Raw genomic sequence first — 19,130 nt, 5'->3', positions numbered from 1 at the left:
AGGCCGAATGGTACATGACTAACAAAACTGGCCCATTTATGTAGGCCCACGTGCTTCGGAACTAGTACAACGGGCCCAAACATAAGCTCGCCGCCGCACCCCATTCTCACCGTCGGATCTGTATCCAACACTCCACAGGAAAACCTTAAGCCTCAGTACACGCGCGCCTCCGTTCAGTTCGTTCTGCTACTCCCACCAACGCCTACCCGCCGCCCGCCGCCCGCCGGCAACTGCCTCCGCCCGGCGCGACAGCAACGAGGCCGCCGCCCCCCGCTCCAGGTGAGCGCACTTCCGCCCCGTCCCCCGCGCGCCCGCGCCCACAGCAGCCATCTCTTGCATCCTCCCCTTTTCCGCCCAGGCATTCCTCCGAACACCTTCCGTGCTCACGCGCGCATGCTGCCAGACCAACGGCGAGAGCGTCTAACCCGTCGTCGTCTTTGTGCAGGTGGTTTTCGTCAGACAAAGGGGGGCCGAGAAATGCCGCTCGGTGTACGGTTGAAGTGGCGGCAGACGAGCACGGCGAGCCAGCTGAGCGCCAAGAGGGACATGAGCGGCGGCGGGACCGGAATGGCCGACGGGAAGATGGGGAACAGGAGGGAGGACGCCAGAGGGAAAGGAGGGGCCAGGTTCGGTGGCCGGGGCAATGGGGAGGAGAGAGAAGAGCGCGGTGGGCGTGGGCGCGGAGGGGGTACGGAGCAGAAGCGGTGGCGGAGCGATGCAGGGTCTCAAGGGGACGCCAGGAGGGGTTCGTCTGGGTTTGACAGCAGGAAGAGGAAGGCTGATCGTGACTCGGGGTACGGCGATTACAATGACGCGTCGTTTTCTAAACCAAGGATGGACAGAAAGAACCCTTCCGAGGGAACCCGTGGCAAGTTTTCTTCTCGAGGAGGCGACGGATTTAAGACCCGGAGATCCGAAGAGGGTGAATTTCGGCCGATGAGAAGGAGTAGCAGCAATGGCTCTGGTATGGGCAGAGGGGGTGGCGATAGGTTCAAGCCTCGAAGTATGGAAGATGATGGCTTTCGTTCAGTGAGAAGGGATAGCAGCAAAGGTTCTGATATGGGCAGAGGGGAAGGCGAAAGGTTCAAGCCTCGAGGTTCAGAAGATGATGGCTTTCGTTCAATGAGAAGGGATAGCAGCAAGACCTCTGGTGGAAGTAAAGGGGACAAGGGACGATCAATGGTCTGTATGAATTCACAAGCCTCCAAGTGGAAGAAATTTGACAAAGATATCAGAGTTGATCGTCGAAATGATTTGGATGAGCATGATGGGGGAAGCAGGAAGTCTGATGATTCACGCCAGAATACTGAAGAGAAGCCTCGTGCTCGTCCCACTCGGGTGCTGGACAAGACTGGGAAGAAACTCAGGGTCTATAAGAAGGATTCAGTTTCTGACTCTGAGGAAATTGCTCCTCCGAAGAAGAGAAAGCGAATGAAACTAGATCCTTATGACACATCAAACAAACGAATTGAGGAGGCAACTCCCAAACAAGATGGTACGAATGCTATCTTACCATTTTTTAAGTGGTGCAGAGGATTCATTTGTGCATATGTACATCCTGTTTCATGTGCACGGCCCCTCAAACCCTGTGACAGTGAAAAGGCACCCTCTAATGGATAGTTTCTTGCTCTGCCCCTGAAAGTAGCATTGCATTTCTTATCTGAAGTTCATGCTAATAAAGAAGAAATATTCCGTATTATTTAAATGCAGGTATAGAGCTCGGGAAGTCAAGCAAATGTAGTGCAACTTATGTATACTTCTCGATATGCATATGCTTAATGATATCCTGTTAAGATAAAAAAAATGCATACACACTAGAACCACTTACAAGTTCTAGTTTTATCCAGTCTGTGCCATTCCCCCCTTTTAGAAATATATTTCCATGCTTACATTGTTGATTCAAATCTCTTCTTTCAACTGATAACTTCACGAAATTGCTACATACTTTAATTGTTTCCTTAGTAATATGAAAACTTTCCTGAACCTCTTAGAGCATTCACCCACTTATAATTTATTTACTTATTCGAAACTCTTGGTCTTATGAGGAAAGTGTCTAATTATCAATCTGATGCTTTAATATCTCCATTTTTCTTCTAGTTTGCATAACAGAGAAGATTCCAGAAAAGAGCACACCTGAACCTGAAGAGACTGAAATGTCTATAAATGCTAAATTTCGTGACATACAGCCAAGTTCTTCGATCCTTCAATATGTTGAAGATAATGTATACACGATTACCACCTCATACCTCTTTCACTCTTATGCTCTATGAATGCATGTATAACATAATTTTACTGCTCTTCGCAGCTACTTGGTCGTAGGCGTCTAATTGACATAAAAAATGCTGGCTACAATACCAAGCTTTCTGCTCCTCTGGATAATGTCCCCTTCTCAACCAGAATTGAACGTGACCGGATAGAAGACAGTGTAAGAAAGATAACACATGATCAGTGTAGAAAGTTGTATGTTTCTCTTGTTTTAGTCCGTTATTTTTGGCTACTATATGATTTTAGGTTCTATAATTTTGTTAAGTTGATTTTCAATCCAATGTTTGTTATTATTACTCACAAGAAACTATCAACAGGTGTTCAGAAATAAGCTGGACTTTTTTGCCGCTGCAAAGATCCCATCATCTTTCCCTCCTCCTACAATTCCAGAGATAGCGTTTGCAGGTAAGCATCCTAGGAAGGAATGCATGATATTAGTTACATCTTCCCTTTCTTATTTATACGGGATGTTGTCCATCATGTCATTTTGTTGCACGGTGTCTGAATTTGTATGTCATATCATTATGAATGTATCCCCTACAATGTTTTGCAAATAGTGGAGCAAAATTTGCGTTGAAAATGTATGTTTTGTTGGTTCAATGGCAGTACCACACTGAGACATTGATGATGAATTGCACATTGACCTTTTGTAGTCAACTAGCCATGCCTCTACTTTGTTTTATGTTTCAACTCTCAGCCATCTTAATTATGTTCTGCTCAGCTCATCTCTATATCATGGAACTTCTGAATGTTTGGTTGTGTATTATCCACTGAACTACTGGTGAAAGAGAAACTTCACATCTTGTAGAAGGCTCTTTTTACTAGGACAACCGTCAATCATAACCTTGTGCTTCATTTAAGTACATATTTACAGATAACAGACACAAGAATATTTGTGTCATATATGACATTTAGTACTGCTCTAGCTGTGTTTGAAACTTTGTATAGGAAATATATCATTTTGCTTGTATTCTTTAGATATTTTTTGTCCAAACAATGCTTTCTTTGGATTCTGTAAAATCTTTACTTAAGCAAATATAGTACTCAACCTATCTACAGCTCCCTGTTTCTTAAAGGGTTTGAAAGCTGCCTTAACTTTTCTTACTTTTGAAATTCAAGGGGTATCAAATGTTGGAAAATCATCACTACTTAATGCACTTACAAGACAGTGGGGTATTGTCCGGACATCAGATAAACCAGGACTTACTCAAGTAAGATGAATAAACAATTAATGATTGCATATCTCATCTACTTATCAGTGTTCAAACTGTTAATTTGTTTATATATATAACAAGTTGCTTCTGAATCACAGAGTATAAATTTCTTCAAACTTGCATCAAAGTTATGCCTTGTTGATTTGCCCGGATATGGTTTTGCTTATGCAAAGGATGAAGTTAAAGAATCATGGCAGGAGCTTGTAAGTATTCAATCTGAATAATAGCCTTCTCATGCTAACCTCTGGCCTCACTGTCTATGGTTTCATTAAAATTCCAAATTTTATTGTAAATACTTGTAGATCACATAACTATTGTACATTCGTAATTCAATTCCTTAACCTCCTGCACATCTACAACTTCTATGGGGGCTGCTGCTGATCTCTTGTTTTAATACACAATTGACCATCTGGTTTGGACTAGACCATGATGGCGCGCGTTGCCATGCCCGTTCATTTTGTTAAGATTTTCAATAGGATTATTGATTGAAAACAATTTTTTAGAATAAACGGAAGGGGTTCTGCCTTTTCATTAAGATCAAGGAAAAACCAAGTGGTTACAGGTTAATGTTGTTGGGGGGGGGGGGGGGGGGGGGGTTCCAAGTAGACACATGTGGCTTCGGCTGCACATGGCTACGTCTCACAAAATGGGAGAAACAATGGGAGGTCGTCATTGATCAGGCAAACCTTTAGAAAACAGAGTTAGCGGTTAAATCACATCTTCTCTCCAAACCTTTGTTTTTTCGCTAAACTTTCCAAAATTTCCTGAATGAAATGACACCGGCCGTAATACCTCACAAAAAAAATGATATACATGCATGATTAAAGGACAACATGCGTGGGAGGCTAACCTGAAGAATGAAACCTATTAAGTACGATTGCATGGTAATTTCACCATTCAATCTCTACATACAGTAATACTTTACTTACCTGTCTAACATGGCCAGGGTCAATACGCCAAAATCAACAGCCATTACCTTGTGACTGACCTGCAAAGAGTAGCGCTGAACCCCATCAGCATATATGGCATCTCCTAAAGAAGTTCACTGGTTCATGTTTGACGCGGCACCTCTGACTCCATTGACATTCATCAGCAACCCAAGAAGCCAACGCTTTCAGAAAGTATAACTTTATTAACCATGATGCTAACCTGCAGACTTAATACAGTACAATTTAAATAAGTAATATGGATGTAAAAGCTTCAATCATATACATGGAACTGAGAATTTGTGTTCTATTTGACATGTCAACTGATGGAAACGGGAGACAAAAATTTAGGGAAGAAAGAACAATAAAAAAGTAAAAAAAAACACAACTAACTCCTGTAAATGAGTAAATCAATGAAAAATCATGAAGTTGGGAACTGCTCAAAATGACAAATGTATAACAATAGAACCATCTTAATTTAATAACAGAAAACATGATGGCATGAGCAATAAGACTGCCAATCCCCACATCGGCCTATGAAAATACACAAATATATTTCGTGTCAACCCCAAGCCTAGCAGAATCAAAGCCGTGGTGTATGGTGGGGATAGTTAGAACATAGAAGGGTGTCCAAGGAGATGTGGATGAGATTAGCAGACCGGTAGAGGTGCTAGCAACGAGAGATCGATGGCAACGAAAGGCGACAGGATCACCTATATATCACGGCAGGCTCTCTCGATCGGCACCTCGGCAGTGAGAGGACGGAGGTAGCGAGGCGACGACAAGAGGCGGTGACTCAAAGTGTTGAGGGAGAGGATGTCTAATGGAGGAGGAGCAGATCGCTGCAAATCACCGCGGTCAAGGAGAGAAGAGGTGTCATCGATCGATGCGCTGGCTTCCTGTACATAACTTTTTTTTAGGGTTGCTTCGTGTAGGTAGATATTTCTTTCGAGGGAGAATTCTTGTACGTAGTCGTAGCTAGCCCGGTTCACCAGAAATCATCGAGGTCATTCGTCAGAGCAGCGGCCCATTTGACGTTGTCCCGGCCTGCTTTGCTGAAGTGACGCGGTAAAGAGGCCCGAAGAGAGCGCTGCGGGACCACAATGACATCTGCTCCGTTAGTGAGATCAATCGGACGGTTGATGAGTTTAAATCGCTGTGAGAGGTCCTAACTAGCTTAGTTTTACTGTTTAGTAATGTCTAACTGAGCATAATTTCAAATCAAGGACCAAGCAGCTTCACGATGCATGTTTACGACCACATAATTAGATGGACTATCTCATGGTCCCCATGCAGTATTCTTGACGATTTGAATATAACCATTGGACCTGTCTGTCAAAGAAATCTCTTGTTTTATTTTTCTTAAAGATATAGGCTTTAACATGTGTCTATTGGTTATTGTTATTCTTTGTTCTTACAAGCATTCTGAAATTTGTAGGTGAAGGAGTATGTTTCAAACAGGGTTGGTCTGGATAGAGTGTGCCTTCTTGTGCACACTAAACGTGGAATGAAACCATTGGACTACGAGCTTATAGATCTAATGGAAAGGTTTGTTTAAATCCGTACAGAAGCAGTGTCCATATGATCATATCTACTACTTTCCTTTTCTTTCTAATTTTGTAATGTTAACTTGATTTGCACCTTGGTGACCTTAATTGAAGTGCATCACTGTCGGTGTGAAGTTTCAAAATATAAAACTCAAAGCAATCGAATTCAGAGTAAAGCATTTTTTTCCTTGAAAGCCATCCTTTGGCCAAAACATTTGCTTAGATTTTGGGTGATGTACATAGTGGTGTTACGTTCGATTCTGTGGATGACATATCCAAAAACATTGTTGCAGATACAAGACACCGTACCAGATTGTATTAACCAAGACCGATTTGGTTTTCCCTATAGACGTCGCTCGCCGTGCCATGGAAATCCAAGAGGTTTGCTCCCTCCCTTCTCCCATCCGCATTGCGATTCATTGCCTAACCGAAACCGTCAATTTCCCCAACCGCAGAGCCTGAAGAAGAACAAGTCGGTCGTAAAGCCTGTGGTGAGCTCCTGAACCATCTGACCATCTCCAATCTGTTATACCTACTCCTGAACCATGTCAATTCTAATACAGTGATCTATGTCTTGTAGATGATGGTGAGCTCCAAGACGGGAGCCGGCATACGCAACCTGAGAGGCGTGCTTGGGAAGTTAGCTCGCTTCATCAAACCATAGGGAGGCGATAACTTGTCGCAGAGCGCGTGTGATTCGGGAGAGATAAGTGGCTAAGCAATTCGGCTTTTAGGCCTTGAGGTCCTTCCTTGTCAGGATAGGATACGATGCCATTTTGTATCTAAGATTTGGATTACCGAACCATTTTTCTGTCTGATGGAGGAGAGATTCTATCATTTAGAGGCTACTACTAGAAGGATACTGTGAGGTTCACTGCGCTGGGTTTTTTGTTTTTATGGCCAAGTGTACTAGCAAAAACCATGTCATAATAAACCTAGTACCACACTGATTGAGGAGGATAGCGAGTACACAAATTTAAAAATGGGCGTGGTGCAGAACAGATAGCTAATACAGCATGTCATCTCAGAATCCCCCTTGAAAGCTAGATACTCCCTCCGTTTCTTTTTAGTCTGCATATAAAATTTGTTTGATCTACTATATAAGAAAAATACCAACATTCACAATATGAAATCAATTTCATTAGATGCATCATGAAGTTAATTTTCATAGTAACTTCTGTACTGTAAATGTTGATATTTTTTAAGATAAATTTCATTAGATGCATCATGAAGTTAATTTTCATACTAACTTTTGTATTGTAAGTGTTGATATTTTTTTAAGATAAATTTGGTCAAACTGTATGTAGTTTGACTTCAAACAAATTTTATATGCGGGGATAAAAAGAAAAGGAGGGAGCACGATGCAAAAGAAAATTTCGGGTGCAAAATTTTCTAGGTGTGCAAAATTTCGGGGATAAAAAGAAAGAAGATTTTGCATCTTTGGCGGCCTCATCATCAGGAGCTGGGCCTTGCCGGATCCTATCTATGAGGATCGGGAAGCGTCCATCCGTCTGATCCTATGGCCAGCTCTCCTTAGGTGCCAAAACATCGGTGCTATATCCAAAACCATTTGTTTTGAATACTTCCATTCACAGGTCATTTTTTACTCTGCATTGTTCATTCAATTATGACAGAGGACTTACTAACGGTAGAAACGCCAAACGACTCACTCTAGGTGCAGCAGGGTACGATTCAAATCACAACCTCTTCATGAATGAAGCAACAACTAAAAAACATGCATGAACGCGAAACCACAGGGGGCATCCCCAGACAAACCAAAAGGTTCTCTCTGATTATAGATAGCAGCGAAATTGCCAAAACATTAAAGACCTGATCACAAATTGTGCTTTTGACCAACCAACTTTCAGTACAACCGATTGCAGCAAAAACTAGGTAGAATAGTTCAATATCCAGACACGGGTAAAACTAGGGATGGCGCCACCGCCCAATCATGCCAGAACTAGATCAAAGCGCCACACGGGGAGCAGGAGCTCCAGGGACAGCACCAGCGCCGGCAGGAGCACCACCAGGGCCTCCAGGGCCACCAGCACGGGGCGGGCCACCCTGTCCAGGCCTCGGGCCGTCGTCCTACAATCAAAGTTAACAAACAAGACAAACATCAGTGAAATTCTTGCTCTAGACAGGACAGGTCAAACAAGCGGTATGCATGGAAGGATGATGAAATACTAGCTGATACTAATCAAAGGTATATTAAGAGTCTCAGATAAGAATCGACAGTAGTAATGAAATGTCACATCAGCTAATGATCAGCTAGAAACAGAACGTCTCAGCAGACAAAGTTTAGGAGATGGTTATGTAAATGTCCCATCCGTTAATGATCAGCTAAAAACTGGAGGTTTTAGCAGACAAAGTGAAGAGGATGGTTATCAGATGTAAGGGACTGCCTTCATCCCATAGGCAATCTCACTTGTTATAGCCAATGGGGCAGACAAGAAGTCCCACTATCTGATGAACTTTTAAACATGTTCTAAGCAGACAAATAAACACCGCAACCCAATACCAACTGTAGAAAGTATTTAACAAATGAGTGCATTGAGGAGGTCATGAATGAAGTAGGGATCAGTCATCACAGGTAAGTCTGCAATGCAACCAAGACATGTTTGTTTATGCTTCCGTTGACGCATCCATTGCGACATATACACAGAGAATGCAACGCCAAAAGCAACACTAGGACAGTACTACAATTTTGTTTCACATGTGTGCAATGAGGAAGTGGTGACTGAATTAGGAATCAGTCATCACACATAAGCCTGCAAAGCACCAAGACATGTTTATTTATGCTTCCGTTGACGCATCCATTGTGACATACACAGAGAATGCAACGCCAAAAGCAACACTAGAAGAGTGAAGAACTAATCGTGGTGCACTACTCATCATGAACTTCAAACTTCTATCTAAACAGTTAAAGATATATGGAACAGCATACAAGGAAACTTCAAAACATAGTTAATTGGTTGTCAAAATCATACCCTGCGCCTGAAACGCTGCGGGGGCTCACGGTTCCTCCTGTTCTCACGGGAGCGGACACGGACAATGTGAGCATGGATGGCACAGGAAACACAGTGGTGCACCTTTGCGTACAGCTTGGGAAGAACATATCCTGGACAAAAGAGAATCGAAATGGTTTTCAGCACACAGTTACTAGTGATTAATAACAACTGTCAAGTGCAATGTAATAATAAACAAGACTGTACCATCATGCACACAAGCCTCCTGCACATCTCTCACAGCAGCCTGCTCCACGATGTTCCTCACCAAGAAACGCTTGATAGCCTTGTCCTGCACAAAGTAAGAACTGATTGTCAGATACCAACCATCTATTATCTATAACACGTAACAAAATTTGACAAGTGCCAACTGTTGACTAGGAACAATTCAGACAAGAAAGAACCTAAAACTAGTAATAGTTGTGTAAGCATCACTGTTCCGGCGAGATAAAAACACATCTGGACGGCAAAATCCCTCCTCGGACATAACATCAACCGCAAACCGCAGAGAAATAATATACAGATCGCACCGTGGAAATAACACTAGCACAGATCCTCATGCTTGCACTGATTCTTCTACTACTAAAGCAGCCTGATCTATCCGCTACGAAATAGAATCGCATCCAGGAGGGGAACAGAAGAGAAATGATGGTGGTCATACCTTGGGGCAGCACTTGGCGCAGTTGGAGCAGCGGATGTACTTGACGTGGCCGCGGCCGTGTTTGTTGCGCCCGCCGTTCCTCCGCTTGAACGTCTGCAAAACACGGCGGAGAACGGTGAGATGGGGGCCGGCGGGGAGCGAGATCCGACGGAGGGGATCGGGGGCGGCGGGGCTTACCATGGTCGCTTCGCGCCGCTAGGCGGGGGGGTGGAGGCGCCCGGGAGAGGGGAGGAGGGAGGCGAGGCTCTAGGGTTGCGGCGGCGGCTTGGTGGGAAGGGTTTGAGGGAATGGTGCCAGCTTTAAGTAGGGCGAACGCTGGGCTTTTGTGGACCGTGAAGCGGCTCTGGTGTCATGGGCCTGAATGTCGTCCCGCTTTTGGAGCCCAGGTTATTAGACGCTGTGGTGTGGCCGGTTATCAATGGCCCATGGTCTTTTGTTTCCGCTTCTAGAGCTCCTAGAGGCCCTTCAAAAAAAATAAACTACACTTCTAGAGCGTCTATTTTTTAACACAGTACAAACGCAAGCGCTCATATATACGCGCATACACTCATCCCTATAAACGCATACATGCACACCCTACCTCTATGAGTACCTCTGAAAGACTGAACCGGTATGTCATCTTCAGATTTTACAAAGTCACCGTACACTTCTAAAGCGTCTTTGTTGAAGAAGACGGACTACGCGAGCATCTTCATTTCATCCCAAAAATAAATCTTTGTCTAAAAAACAAAACAAAAGAACTTAAACTCTAGAAGAAATTGTGAGCTTCCAATTAAACAAGGGCCAATTCCATTCCCCCCCCCCCCTAACTTTGTCCCGAGCTCATCTTTACCCCTAAAATAAAACGGTGCTCAACTATACCCCTCTTCCGTTAGATGGCGTTATGGAAATACCCCTCCGCACCGTTTCCGTCCAGTCAAAGGGGTTTGACTGTCTTCGGGACTTTTTCTGGACAAGTATGCCCCTCCTTACAAGTGGGACCTGGCCGAACAGTTATCTATATCACTCGTCTTCTTCAACCTCCTGACGACCATAGGAGACAGGAAGGCGGCAGAGCACCGGCGATTTGGAGCTCCGGGAGGGAGGCACGACTGGGGCCCGTCCATGTGTACGTCTGCAATGTCGTCTGTAAGCTCCTCCGCAGACAGTGAGGTAAGTCGATTTGGATTTTGGGTTGACATTGGATTTGGGGATTTCTCATCTAGGGTTTCGTGAGATGGGCCGTAATATGCGCCTTTTTGGCTCGTAGGTGGATGGCTGCGGGATTGTGCAGTTCCAATCCGAGTTTTCCATTCCCAATCCAACTTTCTACGGCCTTGAGGAGCGCTCGAAGCACCATTACCCTGGGCATGGGCTAATTCCTGCTCGCCGTGTTTCTTGGGGTGGAGCAAGCACGGGAAGAAGGTTTTTGGGTTGTCCACTCGATGTAATTGATCTGACCTCAAAACATCATTTGGTACTCTGTTTTTGTCGATTTGTTGCAAAGTTATGAATTTGACCTAATTATGTGAACTCTGATTTCACAGCTTCCTGATGAGTGTGATTGGGTTGTTTGGATTGACCCCCCTCCCACTGAGCTAGTGGGGCAAGCTTTTGAGGAGCTCCATGGTGGCCTTGAACATAGTTGGATCAAAGCTAGTAGGATGGAGAGGAAGGTTATGGATCTGAACAATGAAAACAAGAAAATGCAATTGAACTTGACGAAAAGGAATGAGCTGATGGAAACAATGGGTTTTCTCTTTGTTCTTGGCATCAGCATTGTGGCTAGTTTAGTTTCTATTTGGTCTAAGCAAGCCAATTAAGTGGCAGTGTGGGTGCTATGTTTCTGCTAGTGTGTTGTAGATGTAATGTTGTGAACTTGAGCAGATGTAATTCTATCATTTGTGCACTGTTTGAGCTACTTTCTCTTGGTAATGCAAAATTTGTGTTAAAATTGTCACCAATGCTTTAATTTGGTATGCAGAATTTGTGTTCACATTGCCAGAAATGTTGTCTGGTAGTAACAAAACAGGTGTGGTCCGGTGTTCAGCACAGAATGATAGCAAAAGGTGCAATTTTGAGCATCTAGCAAGATAATTAGGGGCAAAAGTGAGCAATCAGAAGATAGCTAGGGGAAAATATGAGCACAAATAGTAGTTCAAGGACCAAATACATGCAGTTTTAAGAACATAGGGACATTTTGCAGCACATGAAAGTGGAGTAGGGGTAGTTCAAGGCAATTCATTACAAAACAAGTTGGTCTTATCTAGCACACCAGCCATTAAACAACAATTTGACAACATTAAGATAGCAGTTCACACTCCAGCATTACAAACCAACAGTTGTTTGACAACATCTAACATTAAATAGAATAGATTCCACAACATGATCAATTCAGTTTGCCCATCTTGCTCCTTGTGTTGGCTGCAGGATTAGCAGCCTTGCTCCTTGTGCTTATAGTTGGTTGCATGCCGCCTTTCGCCTTCTTCTGTGGTGAACCCCACTTTGTACCTCTTGTAGCTGGCCTTTTGAAATTCTTCCTTGGGCTGAGAAACATGAACACAATCAAGATCAGTCAGCAAAAAATAGCTACATAATTAATGCATGTACATGCAGTACAATATACTGCATACCTAGCAAGATCAGTATCAACAGCCTTAGAGGTAGTAGCAGGTGGAGGAGAGCTAGGAGTTGTTGGGAAATGTAGCCCACGGAGCAATAAACGATGAATCCTATATACATAAGAAGTTGATCCCCACTATCCAATTTATCTAGACATGCAAAATGTCCACGTCACCCACATGTACATGCAGCCACGTCACCTCTCCCAGATGTGTTGAACCTACTGTCGGTGTCAAAACCGGCGGATCTCGGGTAGGGGATCCCGAACTGTGCGTCTAAGGCGGATGGTAATAGGAGGCGGGGGACACGATGTTTACCCAGGTTCGGGCCCTCTCGATGGAGGTAATACCCTACTTCCTGCTTGATTGATCTTGATGATATGAGTATTACAAGAGTTGATCTACCACGAGATCGAAGAGGCTAAACCCTAGAAGCTAGCCTATGGTATGATTGTTGTTGTCCTACGGACTAAACCCTCCGGTTTATATAGACACCGGAGGGGGCTAGGGTTACACAGAGTCGGTTACAAGGGAGGAGATCTACATATCCGTATTGCCAAGCTTGCCTTCCACGCCAAGGAGAGTCCCATCCGGACACGGGACGAAGTCTTCAATCTTGTATCTTCATAGTCCAACAGTCCGGCTAAAGGATATAGTCCGGCTGTCCGAGGACCCCCTAATCCAGGACTCCCTCAGTAGCCCCTGAACCAGGCTTCAATGACGATGAGTCCGGCGCAGATTGTCTTCGGCATTGCAAGGCGGGTTCCTCCTCCGAATACTCCATAGAAGATTTTGAACACAAGGATAGTGTCCGGCTCTGCAAAACAAATTCCACATACCACCGTAGAGAGAATAATATTTCCACAAATCTAATCCGCCGACAACTTTTCATAACGTGACATCACACCACAGCCTGGTCATTATTCGAAACGTTTTTCTCAACCAGCCTGCCACTGCACGTTTCGCGAGGCGGTTTTATTGGCATGTCTTGTCGAAGCAGAGATCGTGTTCCCCTTATTACGGGATTCTCATCAATACGGGTGTGGGTAACCCAATCGTGCCCGTTGGTATGACTCCTCGATTTTAGGCAAGTTCCAAACGGCCACGCGGAGGATGCTTGATATTCACCCTCTTTATAAAGAGGCCAAGGCCTGTCCTTTTCTTCTCGCGCTCAATCGAATCCTTCCCCCACCCCGAGTTCCAATACCCAAGGCTTAGGCTAGGCTTCGGACCTTCAATCATGTCCGCATCCAACCTTCAAGGTCGGTGGATGCCCTCCTCCGTCACAGAGGAGGATATCAAGAAGCTAAGAGAAGCCAGGTATCTGACCGCCGAAATCTCGCACAGGCTGCCTGCTCGAGGGCAGGCCATTCCCACTCCCGAACCCGGCGAGAGTGTCGTATTCATCTCCCACTTCCTCCGAGGGCTAGGCCTTAGTCTGGATCCCTTTGTTAGAGGGCTCATGTTCTATTACGAGCTTGATTTCCATGATCTGGCCCCAGATTCCATCCTTCATATCTCGTCGTTCATCGTCGTGTGTGAGGCCTTCCTCCACGTCACCCCACACTTCGGCTTATGGCTCAAGACCTTTAATGTGGAGCCAAAGATGATTAATGGGCGACACGCAGAATGCGGAGGTGCCGTAATAAGCAAAGGCGCCGATGTTCCATGGCCAAAGGGTTCCTTCCCGGAGGTATCCAGCTTATGGCAACGGGAGTGGTTTTACATCACAGCTCCCCGCGGTACTAAGTGGGTGGCCGCCCCTGCCTTCCGCTCGGGCCCCCCGCCACAACTGACATCATGGATCAACAAGGGGCTGGACTGGGGGCCAGTAAATGATGTGCCTATATTGCAGAGTCGCATTCGAGATCTCCTCGAGAGAGATGTCAGCCTTGTCAAGGTAATGCAAGTCATGCTAGTTCGTCGAGTCCTGCCTTGCAAACGTCGACCTCTCCGTATGTGGGAGTTCAACCTAGAAGGACTGCGAGCTATTCAGCACTTCTTCGGCATGATGCTCGAAGAGATGTATGGATTGTTCTTCGGATCACAAGTAAAGTGTCCGGACACCACCGAGGATGCGGGTCTGAGCTGCAATCGTCCAGATACCCAAGTAAGTAGTTCTTCGGCCGAACACGCTGTCTCTTTATTTATCACAACACCTCCCCATGCCTCCCCGCCTCATGAGGCGGGCGACCCAGAGGTGTCGTCACGGAGGATTTCTCCTGATCCGCCAAGGCCAGAGGGTAACCCTTCGGCCACCCGAAGTCTGGAGTATTCGGATCCTAAGGAGAGCAACAGAAAGAGGCCGAGACTGTCCGGTGCGCGACCAGACGCACTGATGAATCTTCTGGAGCAAGCGGCTATCTCAAAAGCGCATCGTACACTAATGGGTACGGTGGTTGAGAGGATTTCATCCGCCGAAAGCGGGTTGCGTGAAGCTTTTATGAGCCTGCTGAGAGGCTTTGAGGTACGCAAAGTAATATATATTTTTGACGGTACCGCACACACTAGGTGTGCCCTATGCAGATAGTAGCCCCTGAGACTCTGGTTGCTGTCGAAAACGGCGGCAAACAGAGGATCATAGTCCCAGGTAATAATCATGCCGCCTTCATGTGCAGGTGGCTGAAGGTCCGGTGGCTAGCGGGACTGGTGAGTTTGTCGAGCTGAAGCGGCAACTTGATGCGGCAGATGCCGACATCGTGCTTGTAAACAACCGGCTTGACGAGGCACAGGGTATGTATTTTCTCCGGTGATCAACACATATTAAGAGGAGCATGATGCTAGTATCTTTAATATGTTGTGACTGCAGATGGAGCTGCCGCCGTGGAGACCCTTCGGGCAGAACTTACCCGAGCCAAGGAACAAGCCAGGAAGAGTTATGCGGCCGCTCTAAAGGCGGTCGAAGAGCTGAGAGCCGAACAGGCTGCGCATTGACAAAGCAAAGATAAAATAGCCAAGATGGCTGTTGAGTTGAAAGATGCCGCCGACCATTACGAGCTTCTTGAAAAGGAAAGCCGAACGAAGACGACGGACCTGGAGAAGGCCATGGTAGCAGCCAAGGAAGCCCGCTCTAAAATCAGAGCGGCGAAGGAGGAGCTACGTCAAGCCGGAGATATCACGGTTGGGAAGCCCTTTTTGTTGCGGACGAAGTTCAGAGATCCTAAGTATGCCCCTCTTGATCAATTATGGAGTTCTGCAGACGCATACGTGGATTTGGCAGCGAGTGCTGCTGATGCGGCCGAGTTTTTCAAAGATCAAAAAGATCATGAAGTGGAAAAGCTGTTCTGGTCACAGTTCAATGTTCCGGTGCGTCCACTGTTGTTAAATGAGCGAATGGCCGAGTGAGCCGAGCTCCATAGGTTGTCCAGGCTTGCCATGAGGTCTGTTGTGGATCATCTTTGGCCGGAAGGACCAAGGACGAATAGTTATTTTGGCTTATTGCAACGATTCCTTGGTGTTGTGCCGCATATCGACGCTATGAAGAGGTCGGCGTGCATAGAGGGTGCGCGGATGGCTCTTGCCCGTGTTAAGACATACTGGGCGGAGATGGAGGCCACCGCTATTGCAACCCAGAGTTCGGCCGTAGGCCGAGTGTCGGCCGAGCACTACTTTGAAGAAGTCCTTGAAGGCGCTCGTTTAATAGAGGCTCAGTGCTCGAAGAGTATCATGTTCTAGTGACATGTATCCCCATTGTAAGAACAATGTTATTTGAATTATAAAGCCTGTGTTTATACTTTTGTCTAAAAGTATTATTATGCCTCCTGTGCGGTCGTTTATGTATACATATATATCCTGAAAGTTTGCAGTCGTCGGCTTCAGCCCCCACGCATATAATGCGGGGGTGTTCGCAAAAGCGCGTCTTCACACTTGATCCAACGTCTTGGTCCATTAAGGAGGTGGTAGCGCGGCGAACGAGGCAATCAGACTGTATTACTTTAACACTTTCACTTAACCATAGGAGTTTGACAGTGGGGCTACTATATAGCCCCTGGTATTTTTGCGCTCGTCCGAGCACGGGGCGCGTACGTACATGACCGGGAAAACCGGCCCTTCGTTAATGCGGAGGAATCTCGAAGATTCCGCTAAGTCATTGAGTGGTTGACCAGTCTCGCGCTTTTCGGCTTTCTCTACTAAGGTGCTCATCCGGAGTTCTCCCAGTGCCACCTTAGCCGATAGAGCGGAACGTAAGGTAGCAAAACGCGGGAGCCGGGCAAACCCAACATTTGACCAAAGACATGATTCGGAGCTGATGCATATATGGCCAAACTCGCGACGCCGAACACTCCCTAAGGTATTCGGTCTTTACAACATATACCGGGCTGAGTAACGCCCTTGATAATGAACCCCGAGTGTCCAGGTACGTGTATTATTCTGACGTGGCGAAATGCCAATAACGTCAGCATCCCTCTCGGTTATACTGAGTATCCGGAGGATGTGAAGCAACAAGAGACAGTAAAAAAGGTTTACGCAGGGTCTTAATCTAAAAAGAAACCTTTGAGCGGGGCCCTGCCGCACGTCTGCGCCTGTATCTCCGTTGTGCCGTATCCTGGAAGGGTGTAGCACGATTATCATCTGTAAAGAGAAAAATTTAGGTGAAAGTTGTCGTGCGAAAAATTGGTTATTCTCAATAAACCATTAAAATTCAAGATAAGTAAGGTCGAGCCGAACTGTAGTCCTTTTTACATGCGGGAAGCCCCTGGTACCGCCTATGGGGGTATAACCATCAAGCCAATCGCAGGTTTATGTAAGCTGTTACAGCTAGTGATGCGTCGGACTCGTCCAGCCGTGTCCGCGGTCTTGACGACCGATCATTTATTCTGGTTGGAGAGGCCGTTTAGTGTTCGGTTGTTAAAGCCGCCACACGTTCTTCCGCGCGTAAGGAACGTTCAATATTTCCGCCAACTGTGATGATGCCGGGGGGACCGGGCATCTTAAGCTTAAGAGAAGCGTAATGCGGTACTGCCTTAAAATGAGCGAAAGCTGTTCTTCCGAGTAGTGCTTGATAGCCGCTTCGGAATGGAGCGATGTCGAAGGTTAATTTTTCACTTCGGAAGTTGTCGGGAGAACCGAATATAACCTCTAATACTAGAGAGCCCGTACATCGGGCCTCTGAGCCTGGTATTACTCCTTTAAAGGTAGTATTACTTGGGCTAATTCTTGTTGGGTCTATCCCCATTTTGCGTACTGTGTCCTGATATATCAGATTAAGACTACTGCCGCCGTCCATGAGGACTTGGGTGAGATGGTATCCGTCGATAATTGGGTCTAGCACCAAGGCAGCCAATCCTCTGTGCCGGATACTTGTCAGGTGATCCCTGCGATCAAAGGTGATTGGGCAGGCCGACCAAGGGTTGAACTTAGGGGTGACGGGCTCTACGGCGCATGTGCCTCGGAGTGCATGTTTGCTCCTTCTTTCTGTTACGTGAATCATGTTCACTGTTTTGACCTCTGGTGGGAATTTTTTCTGTCCCCCAGTGCTTTGCTGACGGGGCTCATCCTCGTCTTCACTTGGTGTCTCCCTCCCCTTGTGTTCAGCGTTTAGCTTGCCGGCCTGCTTGAAGACCCAGCATTCTCTGTGGGTGTGATTTGCAGGTTTATCGGAGGTGCCGTGAATCTAACATAATTTGTCTAGAATCTTGTTGAGGCTGGACGGTCCATCTCTGTTGCCTTTGAAAGGCTTTTTTCGTTGACCGGGTCGAGAGCCCCTGAATGCGGCGTTTACCGCCGTGTTGTCTAGGCTGTCTTCGTTATTTCGACGCTTGCTTTTACTGCGTCGTGGTTTTCCATTACCATCCCTGACTTCAGATGTGCCTGGGTCGCTGGTGCTACTACGAGCCAGTCAGCTATCTTCGCCCGCGCAAAAGCGGGTCATGAGGCTTGTTAGGGCTGCATTGTCCTTGGTTTTTCTTGGCCGAGGTGTCTGGCAAGCCATTCGTCGCGGACGCTGTGTTTGAAAGCTGCTAAGGCTTCGGCGTTCGGGCAGTCGACGATTTGGTTCTTCTTAGTGAGAAATCTGTTCCAAAGCTTTCGGGCTGACTCTCTGGGCTATTGAATTATATGACTTAAGTCGTCTGCGTCCGAAGGTCGGACATAAGTCCCTTGAAAATTAGCCCTAAAAGCATCCTCAAGCTCCTCCCAACTTCCAATTGAATTTTCGGGGAGGCTCTTCAGCCAGTGCCGAGCTGGTCCTTTCAACTTGAGGGGCAAGTATTTAATGGCATGGAGATCGTCTCCGCGAGCCATATGGATATGGAGGATGAAATCCTCAATCCAGACCCCAGGGTCTGTCGTTCCGTCGTACGCTTCTATGTTCACGGGCTTGAATCCCTCTGGAAATTTATGATCCAGTACCTCATCGGTGAAGCATAGGGGGTGTGCGGCACCCCTGTATTTGGATGTATCATGGCGTTCGGACGGTTGTAGTGTTTGGTTTTGATTTTGTGCCAGAGCGCGCTTCCTAGATCCATAGATGGACCTGGTCATATCGGATTTTTGGCGCAAGTCCTCACGTAAATCATGTGCTGACTTATGTGCGGCCTCGTTAGCCGCCCTATCGCGGCCACGAGGTGGTCGATCCGGCTGATCGGCCGTTTTATTCTTCGGCTGTGTAGGCTCTACGGCCTCATCATCGAACTCAGGCAACAGCTTGTGCTTTGGATAGCTCTTTGTATGGCAACTACCACCATACTTTTCTTCAGTGTCAAGCACTTTGTTCCATCTACTGTTGAGCGTATTCTGCGCGGCCTTAAGCCTTTGCTTTTGCTTCTTCAGACTCCTTGCGGTGGCAATAAGCCTTCTACGGAGGTTCTCCTGTTCCACGTTCCTTTCCGGGATGATGTGTGCGTCGTCGTCCGGACTGTTTTCCTCTCCGGAGAGAGGTTGATGAGCTTTATCCTCGGCGTCGATGTG

At 46.3% G+C, this 19,130-nt stretch overlaps 2 protein-coding genes and 1 non-coding gene across 4 annotated transcripts; 1 reads left to right on the top strand and 2 right to left on the bottom strand.

Moving 5' to 3' along the window:
* The first annotated feature begins 124 nt into the window (after positions 1 to 124).
* LOC109763357 (uncharacterized) lies at positions 125 to 6,935 on the top strand. Its single transcript, XM_020322194.3, has 11 exons — positions 125 to 279; positions 446 to 1,495; positions 2,098 to 2,222; positions 2,306 to 2,425; positions 2,583 to 2,670; positions 3,385 to 3,476; positions 3,578 to 3,682; positions 5,844 to 5,953; positions 6,246 to 6,333; positions 6,408 to 6,443; positions 6,533 to 6,935. The coding sequence occupies exons 2-11, from the start codon at positions 478 to 480 to the stop codon at positions 6,614 to 6,616; spliced, it is 1,866 nt and encodes a 621-aa protein (XP_020177783.1). The 5' UTR covers positions 125 to 279; positions 446 to 477; the 3' UTR covers positions 6,617 to 6,935.
* Positions 6,936 to 7,725: 790 nt separating this feature from the next.
* Positions 7,726 to 9,938, bottom strand: LOC109763354 (small ribosomal subunit protein eS26). Of its 2 annotated transcripts, XM_020322192.4 has the most exons (5): positions 9,799 to 9,938; positions 9,622 to 9,714; positions 9,168 to 9,252; positions 8,943 to 9,073; positions 7,726 to 8,040 (listed from the first exon to the last, which is right to left on the bottom strand). In XM_020322192.4, exons 1-5 carry the CDS (start codon positions 9,799 to 9,801, stop codon positions 7,918 to 7,920), a joined length of 435 nt encoding a protein of 144 aa, XP_020177781.1. In that variant the 5' UTR covers positions 9,802 to 9,938; the 3' UTR covers positions 7,726 to 7,917. The 2 variants fall into 2 exon arrangements, with proteins under 2 accessions (XP_020177781.1, XP_073354461.1); XM_073498360.1 differs by having other exon boundaries at positions 9,622 to 9,801.
* On the bottom strand, positions 8,271 to 8,374 carry LOC120965745 (small nucleolar RNA snoR99). The gene has a single exon (XR_005758769.1). It is a non-coding gene; the product is annotated as a small nucleolar RNA snoR99 (small nucleolar RNA).
* Positions 9,939 to 19,130: the final 9,192 nt, after the last annotated feature.

Source organism: Aegilops tauschii, chromosome 5 (assembly GCF_002575655.3).
Source record: "Aegilops tauschii subsp. strangulata cultivar AL8/78 chromosome 5, Aet v6.0, whole genome shotgun sequence".
In the NCBI taxonomy this organism is placed as follows: Eukaryota; Viridiplantae; Streptophyta; class Magnoliopsida; order Poales; family Poaceae; genus Aegilops; species Aegilops tauschii.
The sequence above is the reverse complement of the archived record's forward strand: the minus strand, read 5'-3'. Positions and strand labels throughout refer to the sequence as shown.